This window comes from Podarcis vaucheri (assembly GCF_965113315.1).
Source record: "Podarcis vaucheri genome assembly, chromosome: 13".
Classification (NCBI taxonomy): Eukaryota; Metazoa; Chordata; class Lepidosauria; order Squamata; family Lacertidae; genus Podarcis; species Podarcis vaucheri.
Window position 1 is genome coordinate 14,541,842 of NC_138751.1, and position 19,320 is coordinate 14,561,161.

Here is a 19,320-nt window from a genome sequence, read left to right on the forward strand (position 1 = left end):
TTAAATGCCTGTCAGTGCTAGTCAAAAGCAGCCCAGTTTTTACCCTGTCATTTAGATTTCCCCATTTCGGTCCCAAAATGGTTTAGGGCTAGGATGGGGGTGAGGACCTGTAGCTGTCCCAATGTTGCTGGACTACAATTCCCATCACCCCTGAACAGTGGCCATGCTAGCTGGGGCTGATGGTATTCATAGTCCAACACCATCAGCAAGGCCACAGGTTCCCTCATCCCTCAGTTCAGCCCCATATTAGGAACTGTGAACAAGGAATCAAGACCAGGAGAGTTTTTGTTTGAAACGCACAGAATTAAATCCACTTACAAGGGAGATAGGGCAGCTCCCATCATGGCTGGCCACTGTATGTTGGCAGAGCACTTGCAGGGAGTTGTGGGCCCAAACATCTGGAGGGTACCAGGTTCAAATTAGGAAATGGCACGTCCCCAATTAGCACCCCCCCTCCAAAATCCAAATATGGTCCAAACCGCCCTCCCAAGAAAACAACCACTCAAAGGGCATCCGCCCCAGAAGACGTATGGAATCTTTTACTTTATTTACAACCATCCAATCTGCATTCCTCCTTTGGCTGTGTGGAGGCAAAGGAGAGCGAGAGGCGAGTTTCAGCATGACTGAAGGAGAGACAAGGTGCAGGCACACAGGTGGGAGGGGGCAAGGGAGCCACCGGGAAGGAGAGCGAATCTTAAATAGCTCTATGTACACATCAGTTATTCTTATATATACAAAGCTGCAACGGCAACAAGTTTGGGGCCACAAGCTCAAAGCCATGGGGGCACGAGGAAGGGGGGAATCTGAGGAAGGGACTTAAAAACACCCCATTGACAAAAGCCAAGACATGCACGGAAGCAGGACTGACACCCTTTCCCCTCTGGTTGCGCTGCCAAGACTGGCCTCCCTCCCATGAACGTCTCTCGCAGGCCTCAAATGACCTAGGCCAGGGAGTGGGGTACGTCGGGGCCTCCAGCTGCTGCACTTTCAACAGGGTCCAGCAGCAAGGAATGACGGGAGATGCAAGTCTAGCAACATCTAGAGGCCCAAAGGTTCCCCGATTTAAGGGAAGGAATACCACCACCATCACCCAAAATGGGGTAACACAAAAGCATGTTCTTGGAAGCGAGTTGAAGGGGCAGGGGCGGAAAAGTTATGTCCAGGATCAGAACACAAAAGAGATGAGGTTGGAATTTCAAGCCAGGAGGAAAGATCGCAGACGGAATTGCAGATAGAAGAGGGGAAAGGACTTAGCTGTCCCACCCAGCAGTAAATATGGGAAAGGGAATCCACTCCCCTGGATCCAAGCGTGAAACTTGACAAGTCTCAGTGCATGATTAGGATGGGATGTGGGGGTGGGTTGTTAAACCAGGCACAAATCAGTGACATGATGCGTAAGATGGGGGAGGGTCCCTCGGCCCCACCCTCCCAAGCAGGGATTTGGTTCTTGGAGGGGCAAGAGGGGGAAATTCCTCCACCATGGAATGTGCAAACAAAAAAGGGCAGAGAGGGGGAGAGAAATGAAAGCAGGATCAAGGGACGTTTTTTAAAAAGTGTCAAAATGTGGTACCAGAGATTCTGTTGGCATGAGCCTTCCAGATCTCAGGATTGCCGCCGGTCACAGAATAGAGGGCTGTTGACTGGGTAGGGGACATTTAGCCAAACGCCAGGCAGTATTAAGGGACAGGAAGGTCTGGGGAGAAGAAGGGCCTGGAAGGAGTCTGGAGCACCCACGCCAAGGTGCAGGATACTGGCCATTAAGGAACCGAGTTCTCCCAAGCGCCACGGGAAGCCAGCAGCAGAGGATCTGATCGCCTCCCACGCCTCTCGCCGCAGGCTCACCGTTTACGGAACGTGCAAGGTGCCTCGACTCCCTCGCAGCCTGAGCTGTCCTTCGCAGCTGCCCCAAAGTCACAGAGCAAAGAGAAAGGATGCAGCGCTGATGTCTTGTAGCTCCTTCCAGCCTGGGAAGTGTTTCAAAAGCAGCTCAAAGAGAAGTCAACGGATTCTGAAAACGTACCACTCTGCCAAAAATGTCCCAGCCGAGTCACTATAGTTTTTTTTTTATTATCTCAAGTGGTTGAGCCCATCACAACTGGGATTGGACCGCTTCAATCTAATCATCTGTCCACTCTGGCCCCTGTTGCTCATGTGTCCCAGCGCAGTTGCCGTAGCTCTGATGTCTCCCACACGCGGGAGGTACTCAGGAATTTGTGCCAGTTTCTTGGAACCCACAATGTCTAATCACGCATAAGCCCCTCTTGACGTTGGTCCCATTTAGTGTTCTGTTGCCCCCGGAGAACTCTGCTGTTACTGGGGCAGGCCCCCCCCCCCAGATTTCCGCAGGTTAAGAGAGTTCTTCAGGTCAGATCATTCGTTTTTGGCACCACCAGATCCAGGATGAACGACCAGGAAAGAGGCTCCTGGGTGAGGGTAGTAGCAGCTGCTGAGATGACTGAAAAATAGGGTGCTGGCACAGCAGGAGGGTGGCCCCGGAAGGTCCCAGCCCCAAAGCGGAAGGAAGGGGGGGGATAAATGAGGACGGACAGGGCTGGCTCTCAGTAGATGATGTGCTGGGAGCAGCAGCAGGAGCTGGAAACGGAGGAAAAGGCTCAGGAGAAGTTCTGGACAGGGTGGCTGACCCTCATGCAGGCCCAGTATGTGGCTCGACCAAGGCACACCAAGGCCAGTAGAATAACCAGGGCCCAAGAGGCGTAGATCCCGCCGTATATCTTGGCTTGCTTCCACGTACCAAACTGGAGACAAAAAGGAGAGGCAAAGAGGAGTCAGTGAATGGTGATGCTGCCAAGCTCACTTTCACTGCCAGTCAAATGGATAAAGAGGTTTTCTGTGAAAGAGGGAGGGGACTGAGGGTATTGGGAGGAGCCCAAGGGCACACCGTTGCTCAGGGTGCAGCATAAACACCTACCAGGCACAGATAGGCTAATCCCATTCCAGAAGGGGATGGGGCTCTAACTTGCTGCTTCACACACACCACAGTGCTGATATATGTGGGTGAGGTTAGGACCAAACTCGGGGAACCACACTCTGAGCGGTCCAACGTGCTCATGTTTCTCTCCAAAACATACCCACCAAGTTTTGCTTCCTAGGGACTTTTCAGGAGTCGCTGTTGAATTTCCCTTGAAATGTCATCTGCTCCTTTTTAACGTTTTGATTTTCTGTACGTGCCCCGTAATTTTGATACCTCAACAAAGCCACTCACAAATAAGGAAGCGTGTTGAGGATTCCATAATGTTGTACTTGAAGGGAGCTTGCCAAAGCCTTCGGTGAGCCCTGGCTCCAGGTTGTACAGTCGTACCTTGGAACTCAGCCGTTTTGGCTCCCAAATGCCACAAACCCGGAAATGAGTGTTCCGGTTTGTAAATGTTCTTTTGGAACCCAGACATCCGACGGGGCTTCCAGGGCTTCTGACTGGCTGCAGGAGCTTCCTGCAGCCAATCAGAAGCTGCGATTTGGTTTTCAAACCTTTTGAAAGTCGAACTACTTCCGGAACAGATTCCATACAACTTCCAAGATACGACTGTACTGAGAAATTATCAGCCTGTACATGGGGAATCTCAGGGTCGTGGGCTGTTTAAAGCCAAAAGCTGCCCCAGGCTCGGATCTAATGAAACTTCCTAATATTTTGCACTGAAAACTGAGCAGCGAGGGCTAGTTCAGTTTCAGACAGCGAACGCCAGGAAGGGCCGCACTGGGACTGTGCCTTCTTGCTCACACTCACCGCAAGTCCTGTCGCTGTCACAGCCATCAACACGCCTAGCAGAAAGCAGCAAAAGCATCTCTTCCGGGGATAGCGTCGCCCGATGGAGGATCTGGGGGCAGATATAGGCAGCCCATCAAACTGTGCTTAGGGAGCCTCAGTTCTCTGGGGGGATTTGAAGACTCAGATCTTGGGGAAGCAGTTCAGAGGAGTTTGCCACACTGGCTGGCCCAGAGCAAGCAGCCAACCTCTGCTGAGGTGACTAACACCTCAAAATGCAGCTTGTGCTTTTGAGCGGCCTGGCTCAAAATACGTAACACAATTCCAGGTTCACTTGTCCGAGAAAAAGAAGTGCCAATCCCACTCCCCCAATCCAGCTACTAGTTCATCAGTGGAATGGTCTCCCTCGAGAGGTTGTGGGCTCTCCTTCCTTGGAGGTTTTAAAGCAGAGATTGGGTGGCCACCTGCCATTCATGACCTAGTTGAGATTCCTGCATTGCAGGGGGCTGGACTATAGATGACACTCGGGGTCCCTTCCAGCTCGACAGTTCTATGATTCTATGAAATGCATACAGCAGCTATTCAGAACATTCCCTCAATCTCCCCCTGCCCCCTTAGTGCAGCTTGTGGGTTAAGGAAGAGTGGAGTTAACTCACACTTTACGGCAGTGAGGGCATCGTGCTAATGTGCGGTCCGTGAACTCTGTCCACTGAAGGAGAAAAAACAAACAAAAAGAAAATATGAAGTAAAGCTAGTCAACCAGATCTGAAGAAAAAGTTGCCTGCTCCAACTCTGGAGGTGCTCACCTATTCAAGAGGGTCTGCCAGGGTTCCACAACAGAGGGAACAAGATTATCCCTTGCCACCCATCCCAAAAGGAATCCCAAAAGCAGAACAAGACACTCCTTAACTGTTAGCACACCGATTTGTGAATTACACTTTTATTCTGCCCAGAGCAGTGGATGTTGCTCCCCCACCAATTTTTCTGTGTAATCCTGCTAGGGACGTTCAGCCGAGAGATCCCGATGCCCAGAGGCCGCCCAGAAGTGAGATTTGAGGCTGACAATTTGATCATGGGTTTCCCAGGCCAAAGACCAGGCCAGGGACAGGCATCCAACCCAGTTCTCTCTACATGTTTTGAGACTGCAACTTCCACCACCCCTGACAATCGGCCACACTGGGGCTGATCTGAGCTGCATAGCTGGAAGGCCCCATGTTGAATATCTCTGTCCATTACATACACTGCTGGTTCAGTTGCTGGCTTCATCACACCAATGTTCTGGAGAAAAGGTATTTTAGGCAAAACAACAAGCTACTGTTTCGTTTCCAAAAGCTGGAGACGGTGGGAAGATCCTAAGTCCTAGCCTTCTCTCTTTCCAACCCGCTCCACCCCCCAATGACCCCTGCCTCACTTCCAAGCACTCCTTACCAGGAAGTTATTTTTGCAATGTCCACAGTTGACGCGCACACCGACCGGCTGTGGCTCAGGACTCAGGGGTCCTGGATGCACTGGGCCCAGGTTAATGATCCTTTTACTGGGAGCAAGGGGAGGAAAGAAGAAGAATTAGATTAGATGACTGCTCTCATAAGCCTTTCCGTTCCTGTACCAGTCGTACAGCCTAGAAACTGGCACACCACCCACTTCCCAATCCCAACATTACTCCTTTATTCCCTGCTTGTTGCCAATATTGTCCCGACATGCAGCTAGGTCTATCCTCCCAACAGATCCAGCTTGGCCAGCTAAATTTAGTTCCCCACCAATACAACTATTGACCACGGCAAGTAAAAAGAAGTGCTCCATCTCTCCATTTCTCACCTAAAACAAGCATCTATGGCCCCCTGCTTTTGTGACACTGTTTTCACAGTTCCCACACACAACAACCATCAGGCAACTCTGATCACACAGTGCAGCAAACGTTTCTTAGTATAGACGTTTTTCTCCCCTGGATACAAAGATTATTAATTTTTATTTCAAACAGCACCAGGCTCCTGGCCGCATCCTGTTCAGGGGTGGGAGGGGTTTCAGATTAAGGCTTCAAGTGAAATTAAAGCCATTTATATCCAGTCAGCTGGTTGGTCCTCAAGACAGTGCGCACAATATGATGAGGTTTTTTTTTTTTTTATAAAAAAAAAACTAAGTCACCAGAAACAGACCAACTCAGAGCTTATGTAACAACTCATTTACAGGTGCCTCCTAGATAAGGAAATGCCACTGGAAAAAAGGAGTGGGTAAACAGTTCTCTGGCAGCGTCTAGGTCGGGGTGCAGGAGGGCAATAGGGAAGTCAGGATCAACAGATCTCTGGCAATAGACTTGCAATAGATAAGCAAAAGGTTCTGACTGCCTTAACAAAAAGAAAAAACTCTGCCCAATTCTTTCCTTTGATGTTAAGTCACCTGAAACAATGGTGTCAGGTGACTGACAGGTGAGAGGGACTACCTAACTGTCATAGTGGCCCACAGATGTGTGGGAAATTTAGGACCCGGCTGGCTGGCCAGATCCTGTAAGCCACCACTCCATGGAGCATAGTGGGGGTGGAGTTCTAGGTACCCTCCCCCCCACAAGCATATCCCAAGTTCAAAAATCAAGCTTATTTCATCTGGGTTGCAGAACTGGGGGTCCCATCCCAAAACTCCCCAATGGAACTACAGTATTTTTTGCTCTATAAGACTCACTTTTTCCCTCCTGAAAGGTAAGGGGAAATGTGTGTGCATCTTATGGAGTGAATGCAGGCTGCACAGCTATCACAGAAGCCAGAACAGCAAGAGTGATTGCTTCTTTCACTGCGCAGCGATTCCTCTTGCTGTTGTGGCTTCTGAGATTCATAATTTTTTTTCTTGTTTTCCTCCTCCAAAAACTAGGTGTGTCTTGTGGTCTGGTGCGTCTTATAGAGCGAAAAATACGTACATCGAAGCCGCCATGCCCCTTTCACATCACCTCTCCCAGCCCATTCCATTACCAGTATATCCGAGGACAGGCAATGCGCTGCGATGTCACTTTGCAGATCAGGAGGCAGTTGCAGGGGCATCTCACGTACTTCTTACCAGGCGGGGCATTTTTGATAGGCTGTAGCAGAAAGAAGGCAAAAAGACACAATCCATAAGACGTAAACACACGTCCTGGTTTAAGAGTGAGGGGAGGAGGGTGTTAGGGACGTGAAAGGTCTATTTTGCTAGGGAAAGATCTTGCAGGGTTTCTGTAATTTATGGGGTGGGGCTGTGGAAGGAAAAGGCACAGAGATAGGAGTGTGAGGATGGCTCAGTGGCAGCCAAGATGGCAGAAGGGTGAGAAGCAGGGGCTAGGTGAAATTCTCACTCAGGACCTAGAATAGCAAGGTAAGGCTTGAGAAAAAGGGGTATTCGTTACAGCAGAAGAGATGGGACTTTAGGCCAGAGAACCAGAAGGGCAAGAGGAGGAGAAAGGCACAGAAATTTGCAGGTCGATTTCCACCCCAGGTCAATTTTTTATTCCATTTTTGGTCCCAAGTATCTTGAACTGTGTATTATATGACAAGCAAGCCAGTGCTAAGCAAGGGTTCAGAGCAAGTATTCCAGACCTGGGAGACTCTTTTAGCCGTAAGGCTTTGTAGCTGGTCATAGATAAATCATTAAACTCACAGCCACACCTCTCCTCCTAATGCAGAAGTGGAGATCAGAATTGTGAAGTGCTTTAAACTCTAGTACGGAATGTAACAATACCCACACCACCCAATTTAAGCAGACCATGCAAAGAAGGGCAGAAGTAATACTAGTTCAACTTACACTGAAGAGAATGTATGAAAATCACAATGAACTAAGTCACACTGGACTCCAGTGAATATGTCTATAATCTTCTGTGAAGGTTTAGAAGAGGAATGAGGGCTGTGGCCTTACAGTGTTGCTGGACTTCAATTCTTGTCAACCCTGCCAAGCATGGACAATGGCAAGAAAGGATGGGAGTGGAAATCCAGGAACATCTGGAGGACTGCAAGTTCCTCACTTTGGTTTAAGGCACACAAGCCTCCCTCTGCTGCTAAATTACAACTCTTGATTATCCCTGCAGATGTTGTAGTCCAAAACATCCGGAGGCCACCAGGCTGGGGAAGCCCGATATTAAGGAATGTTTCAACACATGAAGAAATTGACATGTGAATAAGGTTTGAATGTGCATTGGAATATGTGATGATTATGTTGGAAGTCTTCACTCTGCTTCAGAGATTTAATTGTCACTGGGGTGGTAACAGACAGCTCTGAGGAAGGGCTGGTGATGAAATTCGCAGCATGCAAAACAGGGATGGAAGATATGCATATTTTGATGGGTGGACGGAGGCTTAGAATTTTCATTTGGACAGTGAGATTGGCTGGGGCTGCACCAGTGGGGGTTAGTATATATATGGCCTGGTGTGCAGTAAAAGGAGGGGTCTGGGAGCTGGAAGGAGGAGTTGGTCAGAAGAAATGGACAGCAGAATAAAGGAGGGCCAGGGAAGAAGACAGACGGTCCAAGAAACATGGCCTCAGAAACACGGAGTGTGGCTCGGTGGCCAGATATCTGGTTTTGTTGAAGATCGCTGAATCACTTGGCTCAGTGAGTTAAGTGGAGAATCTGCCTGCAGCCCCAAGGGAAGGAGAAGCAGTTCAGAGCTCTGCTGGTGGTTAGGAGTGCCAGAGAGAAGACTTCCAGGGAACCACAGAAAGATAGATCTGAATGCCAATAGGTCAGCAGAGGACTGATGAAGAGGCTTCTAGTGGTGGCCTCCAATTAAGCTGGTAAGGCTTAATTGGAGAGAGCAAAAGGACAATCTGACTAAAGGGTTTCAACAGAGCAATTATTTCCTTAAAGCTGACTTGTTTAATGTTTATAGCTGACCCTAAGCTGCTGGTATTTATAGTGTATTCCCATTTAATGATAAAGTACCATATTAAAACAACTAGATAAGCTTGTGCATTTCACGATCTTGAAACATGAATTCTTTCTTCAATATAATAACTGTCTGAAAAGCTTTGCACCGTACCTCTACCCTACAGATGCTGTGTTATTGTTAATTTGAGGTATAAACCTAGCTCCAAAGTCCAACAGACCATCCCTCTTGAACCACACTCTTGTGTTTGTCAGCATCCATAAATGAGATTTCACTTATCGGATGAGAAGCTGAGCTAACTATGGTCAGACAGGTTTCTCCAGGAGATTAAAAAAAAGTCAGGTTAACTCCAGGTAATTATTCTGGGAAATACATGAAACAACAGAGTAGAGATCTGTAGCTCTGATTTAAAACTTTGGAGGGTGCCCAGACAGCAGTGCATCACATCATATCAACTCTGTGGAATCGGCTTGTCCAAGCATCAAGGCCACTGCTGAGCTGCAATTTCAGCTTCAAGATTTATGTTCGTACGCCGGACTAGGCTTTAGCGAAATTTTGGCGTGTTACCCTCTCTCTCAAGTTAACACAGAATATTCTAAACAAAGGAGCAGTGCAAAGGGAGGAATGGGGAGAAGCAAAGCCAAGAAAGGAAGCTCTGCCCCACTGCGGAATTGTCCTCAGAGCAAGACTTTGCACCATCCAGGCACCCTGTGTGTTCAAAGTGGTCCATGCACATTATCTTAGTAGTGCTTCCAAGAACCCAGTAAGTCAGAGTATTATTACCTCCAGAAGTTCAGACCTACAAAGAACTAGGCATGGGGATGAAGAAAAAGGAAATCCCCACTAGCTCTGTTGTGCAAAGGAACCATCCCCGAATCCTTCAGTAACAACATGAGTGCAGGATAAGTTTTTCCTCATGCTATATATTGGGAACAAGGGATGAGGGACTGAGTCAAGGATGCCCATCTTTCACCTTCCATTTTCCTTCCATTAAAACTGTTGGGACTAGGGCTCCCTAAGTTGCCCCTCTCATATCTATTTATTGTAAGGCTTTTGGGAGGTTGGGAGGAGGAGGTACCCTTCTTTTTGGGAAGGGTGTTTGCTGTCACACTTTTTTGGTCTGTACGGTATTTTGAGGTGGTTTTTCTGCAGGGGTTGGTGTTTCACCTGCTTTTTAAGTGTGTTTCTGACCATCGCCAACTTTTCATCTGTAAAATGAGTTGTTGTTGTTGTTGTTTAGTCGTTTAGTCGTGTCCGACTCTTCGTGACCCCATGGACCAGAGCACGCCAGGCACTTCTGTCCTCCACTGCCTCCCGCAGTTTGATCAAACTCATGCTAGTAGCTTCAAGAACACCATCCAACCATCTCATTCTCTGTCGTCCCCTTCTCCTTGTGCCCTCCATCTTTCCCAACATCAGGGTCTTTTCCAGGGAGTCCTCTCTTCTCATGAGGTGGCCAAAGTATTGGAGCCTCAGCTTCACGATCTGTCCTTCCAGTGAGCACTCAGGGCTGATTTCCTTCAGAATGGAGAGGTTTGATCTTCTTGCAGTCCATGGGACTCTCAAGAGTCTCCTCCAGCACCATAATTCAAAAGCATCAATTCTTCGGCGATCAGCCTTCTTTATGGTCCAGCTCTCACTTCCATACATCACTACTGGGAAAACCATGGCTTTTACTATACGGACCTTTGTTGGCAAGGTGATGTCTCTGCTTTTTAAGATGTTGTCTAGGTTTGCCATCGCCTTTCTCCCAAGGAGCAGGCGTCTTTTAATTTCGTGACTGCTGTCACCATCTGCACTGATCATGGAGCCCAAGAAGGTAAAATCTCTCACTGCCTCCATTTCTTCCCCATCTATTTGCCAGGAGGTGATGGGCCCAGTGGCCATGATCTTCGTTTTTTTGATGTTGAGCTTCAGACCATATTTTGCGCTCTCCTCTTTCACCCTCATTAAAAGGTTCTTTAATTCCTCTTCACTTTCTGCCATCAAGGTTGTGTCATCTGCATATCTGAGGTTGTTGATATTTCTTCCGGCAATCTTAATTCCGGCTTGGGATTCATCCAGCCCAGCCTTTCGCATGATGAATTCTGCATATAAGTTAAATAAGCAGGGAGACAATATACAGCCTTGCCGTACTCCTTTCCCAATTTTGAACCAATCAGTTGTTCCATATCCAGTTCTAACTGTAGCTTCTTGTCCCACATAGAGATTTCGCAGGAGACAGATGAGGTGATCAGGCACTCCCATTTCTTTAAGAACTTGCCATAGTTTGCTGTGGTCAACACAGTCAAAGGCTTTTGCATAGTCAATGAAGCAGAAGTAGATGAGTAGGTTTCTTATAATTCCCAGTTGTACCCCTAAACTCCAAAGAGGTTGGGAACACCTGTGTCAGAGGGCCTAACACTCTGTTTGGTTGATTGGTGAATGTTGACTGGGATTGCAGAAGGAAGTGATTCATCTCATCCAAATTCATTGCCACCTTTACTCTATTTTTTTAATTTTTATTTTATTTTTTTTTGGTACTTCTTTCTGCAATCCCAGTCAACATTTGTGGAGGAAGCTCCTCAAAAGGCAGGGTATATTTAAAAAAAAATAAAAAACCTCAAAAGGATCCTGGAGTGGATCCAAGATCTCAATTTCCCATACAAGAAGATGAACGCTGCTAGATGAGACAAAAATGCCTGTTCCCTGACATTTACTAACCAAGTGCAAGTAAATGCCCTCTCTTTTAGATTCTTGCTGAGCAAATTTTAATTCAGAGGTATGTTGCCTCTGTAGCTGGAGATTCCACATAGTCACCATTGACAATTTATAAATCTCTCCTCCTCCATGTGACTGTGTAAGCCACTTTTAAACCTACCTAAGCTATTGACCCAACACCCTGTCTGGTGTCAATGGTTAATTATGTAGGGGTGTGAACAGGAACTGGTATGTCCTCTTGGTTATCCTGAATGTCAATTGGTTTTCACTGTGTGACCCCGGGATCTAATATTATGAGAGAGGAGAGAGAAAAGTTCCTACCCATTTTCTTCTTTTCTCATTATGTCCCAAGTTAAAAGGAAGTCAGCTGGTTGGTTTCCATCAGCCTAGCACAGCCACCAGCAAGCTGGTACCCTGAGATGTTTTGGATTACAACTCCCATCAGCTGTAGTTGGAAACAGCTTGCCAAAGGCTGGCTCAACAGTTACCTGGCAAACCAACAGCTTACAGATGAAACTGACTTATCCCAAGTCAGGCCACCTAGCTCACCTAGCTCAGTACACCAACTAGCAGTGGCTCTTCTGTGTTTCAGGCTGGAAGCCTTTCCCAGATCCACCTGGATATGCCAAAGTTGGAACATCACATCTTTTCGAATGGATGCAATGCAGGTATTTTAACACCAAGCTAGATCAGTTGTGCATCTTTTGCCTGAGCTCCGGTCTCATGGTTAAATAAACAGTCCTGCTACAGAAAAAAGACCCCACAAATATATAAATGTGTACCTAATATGCCACCTGAGCTACAACTTGGCTATTAGAAGTGATGTTGTGGGTAGCAGCTGAGGCTGAGAAATAATGGCTGTTGAGCTAAAGATGAAACAAGCCTAGAGCTTTGATAATTGAGACAAGATCTGAGCCAAGGATCTCCTGGCACACATCTCCTCCTCTTCACCGCTACCTCAGCCCCACTGCCATTGTACCACCCGCCCTTCCAACAGTGCTCACCGTGGCCTCGTTGCAGACGCTGCATTTCACGACATGCTGATGCATCTTGCCCTCAACATTGATGGGGCTCTGGCAAACCCGGCAAGTGATCATGGGAGCACTGCCGCTCTCTGGAGACGCCATAGGCGAGTAGGGTGGGGGGTCCTCTCCGGGAAGCACAGCTGCCTGGCCCCCATCGTTGACCCCACTGAAGGAAGGAAACCCTTTCAAGAGGAAAGAAAGAAGTGTCTGTGGAAAGGGAGCATGGACTATTGCTTCAGTGCCCCAACCCCTCTTCACTCTGCTTCAGCCAGACCTGCATCTCAGCTGCCTTTTCCCAAAACAGCACGCTTCACATTTCACAAATACTTCAACAACCCCTTTTTAAAAAAATAATCTGTCCTCGGCTCTGCCCAAATTCATCCCACGAGACTCCAATATCTACTGGCACTTGGCTTAACTCTTCACCCACTCCCACCCAGTGAATCAGAAAAAGACAAGGATGTTATTCATTTATTTTTGCAATCAGACCTCCAAGTGTCAGCCAACATATTACTGCCTCCTGTAAATGCTCAAACTCAGCCTTGGGGGAACCCCTCCACAGGGTGATCCACCTCTCTCCTCTAACACAGTGTTTCCCAACCACTGTTCCGCGGCACACTAGTGTGCCGCGAGATGTTGCCTGGTGTGCCGCGGGAAAAATTAAAAAATTCGAAAGATTTTTTTTTTAAAGTCAAATTTTCGATTGGGGCGCCGTCACTAGATGACCCCTGGGGTTCCCTCCCTCCCTCCCGCTCTGCGCCTCCCTCCTCCTCCTCCTCCTCCGGGGAGGCCCTTCCTGGCTCTCGGCCAAGGCTTGGCGGCTGCCACTCACTCACTCGCTCGCCCACCCGTCCCTCCATCCCTGCACCCGGCCTCTCCCCCTCCGTCCCCGGCGCGGGGGCTGCCGGGATCCGTAGTCCCCTCGCTCTTGGGCTCCGCGCCCGCACGGGGTGCGCGAACTACGTTTCCCAGCGTGGCCTGGCGGGCCGGGCGTTTTGTTTGAAGCGCTCTTCTCCCGGCCATGGGTGGGCAGGGGCTCTTCCGCGCAGACCCCGCGCAGCCTGCCTGCGCCCCCGCGGAGATCGGGCGGCAGGATGGAGCCGGGGGATCCCCACGGAGGCGGAGCGGCGGAGGCTGCCCCCCAGGTAGGGCTGCGTCGGGGGGGGGGTTATTTTTGCAATGCTGCATCCGCGCCGGAGGGGACGCATCGGACCGCGGGGAGACCCCTTGGCGGGCGTGCAAGGCAATGCATGCGTGCAGGCGTTGCATGGAGTGCAGTGCAATGCAATGGCAACGCAGCGCCCTGCATGCATGCATGCAACTTCCACCGGCGCTCCGGACTTGGCAGGTGAGGGGGGTCCCCAGTGGGCGGCAGAGAGAGCCAGGAGGGCAAAGGGGAGCCGGGGGGGGAGCAGCGCTGCTCCCCGACCCGAGCCCGGGGGGGAAACTTCGGCGTCGTTGCGCCGGGTGTTGGAAGCGGAGGCTGGCGGGGGCCCCTCACCTGCAAAACCTGGTCGCCTCTCATATATTTCGTGCATTGCATTCATCGCCCGCTTTCTCCTCCAAGGAGCTCCCGGGGGCGCGCGTGGTTCTCCCCGTGTTATCCTCTCAACAACAGCCCTGCGAGGTGGGTCAGGCGAGTGGCCCAAGGGAGCACCCAGGGATTGTCCTGGCCAGGTGGGGTGATTTGAACCCTGCTCTCTGCCCGGTCTTCGTCCTCATTTAGCCCCCACATGTGCATGACTGTGCATGACTGAGGCTTTCCCCCCTCGTCTTGGCTATGGTGTGAGTCTGTGCTGTTAATTAATGGGGTTCTGCCTTCGGAGAAGATGAGCCAGCCCTCAAGGAGGTGATTATGTAATTTGCTAGCAATTCATGTCCCTCCCGGCGTGACGCTGCGCGCTGACGTCACGGGGCTGTAATGGTGGTGTGCCTCGAGATTTTTTTCATGAAACAAGTGTGCCTTTGCCCAAAAAAGGTTGGGAAACACTGCTCTAACATGTTGCCCATCAGACTACTGTGAAGCCAATTATGTCCTCACCTGTCCCTTTTGCTTATCTAACCTGCACCCCAACACCCTACAAAAAAACTTCCCAGACCAACCCTGAATTTCTCCACTTACTGCCTCACTAATTGCTAGGCAGGGGCGCCTAGAACCCCCATTGCCTGCAGACCAGCCCCTGCAGCACATGGCCACGCCCTCATTCGAAGTAGCCACACCCACGAAGCTAAAGACCCCGCCCCTGATGCTTTAACTCCGCTTTTTCTACTTAGGAGGCTTCCCTCGCCTTCTTCCCCCAACGCCCCTCCATTGCTCCCCCCCCACTCAATTGGAATCTCATGCATATTAATGAGGGGGCGTGGCTCACCCTGAGGCGGGTTCGGCTTCCCCGGCGGGTTCGAGGCGGAGGCCGAGACCAGCCCTGCGGGACCGACCAACCCTCCAGCGCCGAGGCCGCCCCCATCCCCGGGCTCGGCTGGTAGTAGCGGGGAGCGCTCGCCGTCCGCAGCCATCGCTGCTACTGTTGCTGCTTGCAACCGCCCTGCTCTGCGTCCCTCTCGGCTTCCGTAGCGCGCGACCCCGCCCCTTGCTCTCTCTCCCCCCGCCCGCGCTACCCTAGTCACGTGACGAAGGACATCCTGTTCCTGTTGACTGCAGAGAGCCTCGTCACGTGAAGAGAGCCAGGGAACTCGTTTACTGATTGGGCACTCGTGGCCGAGCCCGTGCAGCTCCTGCGCGCCATGATTGGGCAGGAAACGTGCCCGCCCACAGCATACACTTGCCCCTCATGTCACCCTCATCACGTGACTCTCCTCTGGCCTTTTCATTGGCTGCTCCTGCAGCCCGCTCCCTCTTGTCCCCTGAGTCATTTCCTCCCGGCCCTCCGCTGATTTACAATACGGCTGTCAGAGCGGTGCGAATTGAGGAACGCTTGACCCACGTGACAAGCAAGCCAAGTGTTTTCATTGGCTGAGGCCTGTCGCTGTTCCATAGTATGATCCCACGTCTCTGCGTGTATTGGCCGAGACAGGGCCTTATTTTTCACGTGATGAAAACTCTGTTCTCCCATTGGATAGACTCAAGCTCACCCCTGTCCTTCACTCAGGATGTTCTCTGAAGTTTGCCCCGCCTCTTATAGTATCTCCGTATTGCCACGCCCCTCAGGCAATGATTGACGTCCCAGGCAATAGTCTATTTGAAAGCGGCGGGGCGGGGCGGAAGCATATGAGCACAAATGTCAATTCGCATATATGCAAATATATGCAAATCTTTGTTACACATCCTAGTAGTCCAAACTGGGAGGACCAGCAGTGCAGATGCTGAGGTTACAGAATTATAAGTTAAATTAGGATATTTTCATTTAAATGCAGAACACATTTTATTGAAATGTAAATGCATACTATGTTTAAAAAATAAAAGGTGCGTACTTAGACGTGTGGTTGGCTGCTGTGAGAACAGGATGTTGTACTAGATGGGCCTGATCCAGCCAGTCCCTTCTGAAGTTCATTAGGTACAGGGTGATACTATATTCAGGTCAGTTTCTCATGGCAAAGGTAGGGAGCAAAGACAGAGTTATACAGAATGCCTCTTGAGGAATTCGTTGTGATCAAAAATCTTGCACGTTTTAATACCAAGAGATACTGACCCAATTAAAAAAATTCAACCCCCTTTCTCATGTTCCACTAAAAACTAAAAGGTGAAAGCCTGAAAGCTACGCAGAAGTCCAAATATACACCCTACCTATTAAAATGCATAATTTAATTAAATTATGCAAATCAAAATGTGACCAAAATGACAGGTGAGGATCTGAGTTAAACAACAAAAAACAATGAGCTAAAGCCAACCAACGAAACTGCAACTTTGTTAAGATGTGAAACAAGGAAGCTACTTATCACCATGTTCTGTTGATGCCCAAATGTTAAGCATTAAATATTATCTTTGTTGAATTATGTGTACACTGCACTTGTGTATCTTGTTTGCATAGCTTTTGCTAGGCTATATATACTTGCCAGACACAGGGTGTAGCTATCGATGACGGCATACTTATCCACAGTGCTATTTTTCTAGAAAAAGAGGTGCCAGAACTCACAATGAACGCCTCTCTTGTTCTCTTATAATGGCAATGGCACTCATCTGAGAGGTGCCAGAACTGAGTTCCAGTGAGTTCTGGCTGGAAAAAAGGCCACAGTCTGCTGGAGAGGGGTTGTTCCAGCAGCAGTTTTGTGACTTTCCATGTCACAGCAATGCTGGCTGGAAACAGGATGGGCCCCTATGCTTTAATAGTGCTTCCATATTTCATTCATTCAGCCACATTCTGAATACCAAGAGGACCTGCATGGTGCAAAGGCATCAAATATAGCCGTACCTCAGCTCCCGAACACCCAGGAGCTTCCTGCAGCCAATCAGAAGCAGTGCTTTGGAAGTTGAACATTTTGGAAGTCGAACGGACTTCGGAACGGATTCTGTTGGACTTCCAAGGTACAACTGTAACTGCCAAAGTTTCAGGCTGAGTTCATGGATCTATATACTGGCCGTTTCCCAAGAAGCTGTGGCCAATCATGAATTCCCAGGTCATATTGATCATGTGTCTCCCACATACACACAGGTTTTCCCCGAAAACGTTAATGTATTCGCCAAACATATGTGTGATCCAGACCTGCAACACAAAGTATTGCTAGGTAGGGGCCAGAGGACAGAGGGCTCATCCATACTTAACTTTGCTCTGCATTTCTAGGCACAGGTCTGGACTTTCCACGTCTGTATTTGAGTGCTTTTTTTTTTTGCCGGCACTTTCGCTGCAAAAACTGCTCTTTACAGCTGAAATGGAGCAAATGGAAATAAGCAAAAAGATCTGAATTGCCGTTTGTTCCGATTCAGCATTAAAGAGTGGGTTTTCCTGGCGAAAGCAGTGGGGCAAAGAAAAAGAACAACTCAGGCATCAAGTAGGTATATTTGCTCCTGTGCCTAGAAAGCACAAGGCAAAAGGTTAAGTGTGGGGGAGCACAGAGTGCAAGTCACTGGGTTCAGTTCCAATATCATCTCAGTCAGTGGCTTGTCAGCTAATAGCTTCCGGTAATTGTCTTAAGATTGCTTCCAGGTGACCTCTTTATTGAGCGCACATGCTGATTCATTTACACCATTTTTGCAAGGAGGATAGTCAACATCAGCTGCTGACTGAACAGCCATTCTGATTTGTTTGTGGGGAAGTTACAGGACTCTGCATCAAAGCAATGGTTACCCCACACTTTCCAAAGCATTTCCATCTGGTTGATTGGGGTAATGGAGAGAGGCTTTGTTATGGAAGAGTGCCAAATGAACTTTCGATGTGCAACCAGAATTCCCTGGCATGCAGTTGGAATCTCACCCCAAAACAGGGACAGTCTGGAAGTGCTCTGTGTCCCCCAATCAAAAAGGAAGGGGAAACCAAGTCATGGCTGACCTTATGCCACAGCCTTCCTATGATCATATGATGAAATGGAGATAGCAATCAGCCTATCTGCATTGCTGCAGAAAATAAGTCGCGTGAGAGGAACAGGATGCTTTAATTCCAGCAGCATATAATTAATTTAAAGCATTAGGAAATGCAATTCACACACACACGCACACCACTTACTGTACAGTTCACATGGAACCATCCTAACCTTCAACAGGGCCTCTTGTTCAGAGACCATGTCTGAATTTTTCCATGAAAGTTTAGGAGAACTATCAACACAGTAACTGTGTGTGGCCAGCGTGATACAGGAAATAGAGTGGCAGAAGGATACAGAGGGAAGTGGTGGTTTTAAACAACAACAGAGGTTTGATTGACGCGCAAAGGAAGGAAAGAGAGGAGGGAAAGAGAGAATTTCAAACTCTATTGTGTAAGCTTGTTTTGTGTTAGCTTCTGTGTTGCACACATCTCTGCTATTTCTCCTTGTTGAGATTGGTTTGCTTGCTTGTTTGCTTCTTTATTTAAATTTTTTAAAAAACCTTCACCATCCTTCCAAGGCTGGATCTAAACACATCAAAGAAGCATTTCAGTTAAACGCGTTGTAAACTTTGTATGAATAATCGGGTTGGCAAAAATTGAACTCCACAGCGGCATCTGGTATCACCAGTGTTATAATGAATACAGTACACAACACATACTGTATAAAGCACTTTTTTTTTTTTTGCCAATGTAGCTGAGTTCCAAGCCTGCTTTACTCAAACCTCTGCTGTTGCTTAAAACAACAGTGTTTGTCTCAGTGTCCATTCAATCGCTTTCCTCAAACTTATGCCCTTGTTTGAGTACAGGAAGAAGGCCAATCAGAAGGTTGGCGGTTCGAATCCCCGCGACGGGGTGAGCTCCTGTTGCTCGGTCCCAGCTCCTGCCCACCTAGCAGTTCGAAAGCACGTCAAAGTGCAAGTAGATAAATAGGTACCGCTCTGGCGGGAAGGTAAACTGCGTTTCCGTGCACTGCTCTGGTTCGCCAGAAGCGGCTTAGTCCTGCTGGCCACATGACCCGGAAGCTGTACGCCGGCTCCCTCGACCAATAAAGCAAGATGAGTGCCGCAACCCCAGAGTCGGCCACGACTGGACCTAATGGTCAGGGGTCCCTTTACCTTTACCTATAGGAAATGGTTAGCTATTGTGAGAACGTTTTATTGTTTACATGCCTGTATAAAAGGGGTTCGGAAAACCCCAACTTGGGATGCAGCTCTGAACAAGCTTTTCTGGCGGCTTGTCTCACTGTCACCTTTCTCGTCTGCAGCTTGATATTAAAATCTGATTATGTCCGTTTGAAAGACACGCTTCCTGGTCTCTCATCATTGCTGGGACAAAGTGACTTGGCTGTGCCCGGACCTGAGGTGGACTTTTGCCCACATCACTTCTAACACCTGGCTGCCCTATCACATCCATGCCACTGAGCCCAGCCCCTTGCCTGCCCTCCATTTGGCCGCCATGGCACATGGCTATTGGCTTGGCACATCTGGCACCACTGGCTCCATCCCAATGCAATTCCAGCTCAGGGACACTGTGGACGCAATTAAATGACAGGGCAGTTTTGTTTGCTC

General features: G+C 48.9%; 2 protein-coding genes across 2 annotated transcripts in view; both read right to left on the reverse strand.

Moving 5' to 3' along the window:
* OSGEP (O-sialoglycoprotein endopeptidase) overlaps positions 1-19,320 on the reverse strand; it is a 101,109-nt gene that overhangs the window by 77,565 nt on the left and 4,224 nt on the right. The window lies entirely within an intron of this gene.
* PIP4P1 (phosphatidylinositol-4,5-bisphosphate 4-phosphatase 1) lies at positions 529-14,880 on the reverse strand. Its single transcript, XM_082196227.1, has 7 exons — positions 14,651-14,880; positions 12,261-12,463; positions 6,679-6,785; positions 5,150-5,255; positions 4,378-4,430; positions 3,743-3,833; positions 529-2,756 (listed from the first exon to the last, which is right to left on the reverse strand). The coding sequence occupies exons 1-7, from the start codon at positions 14,793-14,795 to the stop codon at positions 2,613-2,615; spliced, it is 849 nt and encodes a 282-aa protein (XP_082052353.1). The 5' UTR covers positions 14,796-14,880; the 3' UTR covers positions 529-2,612.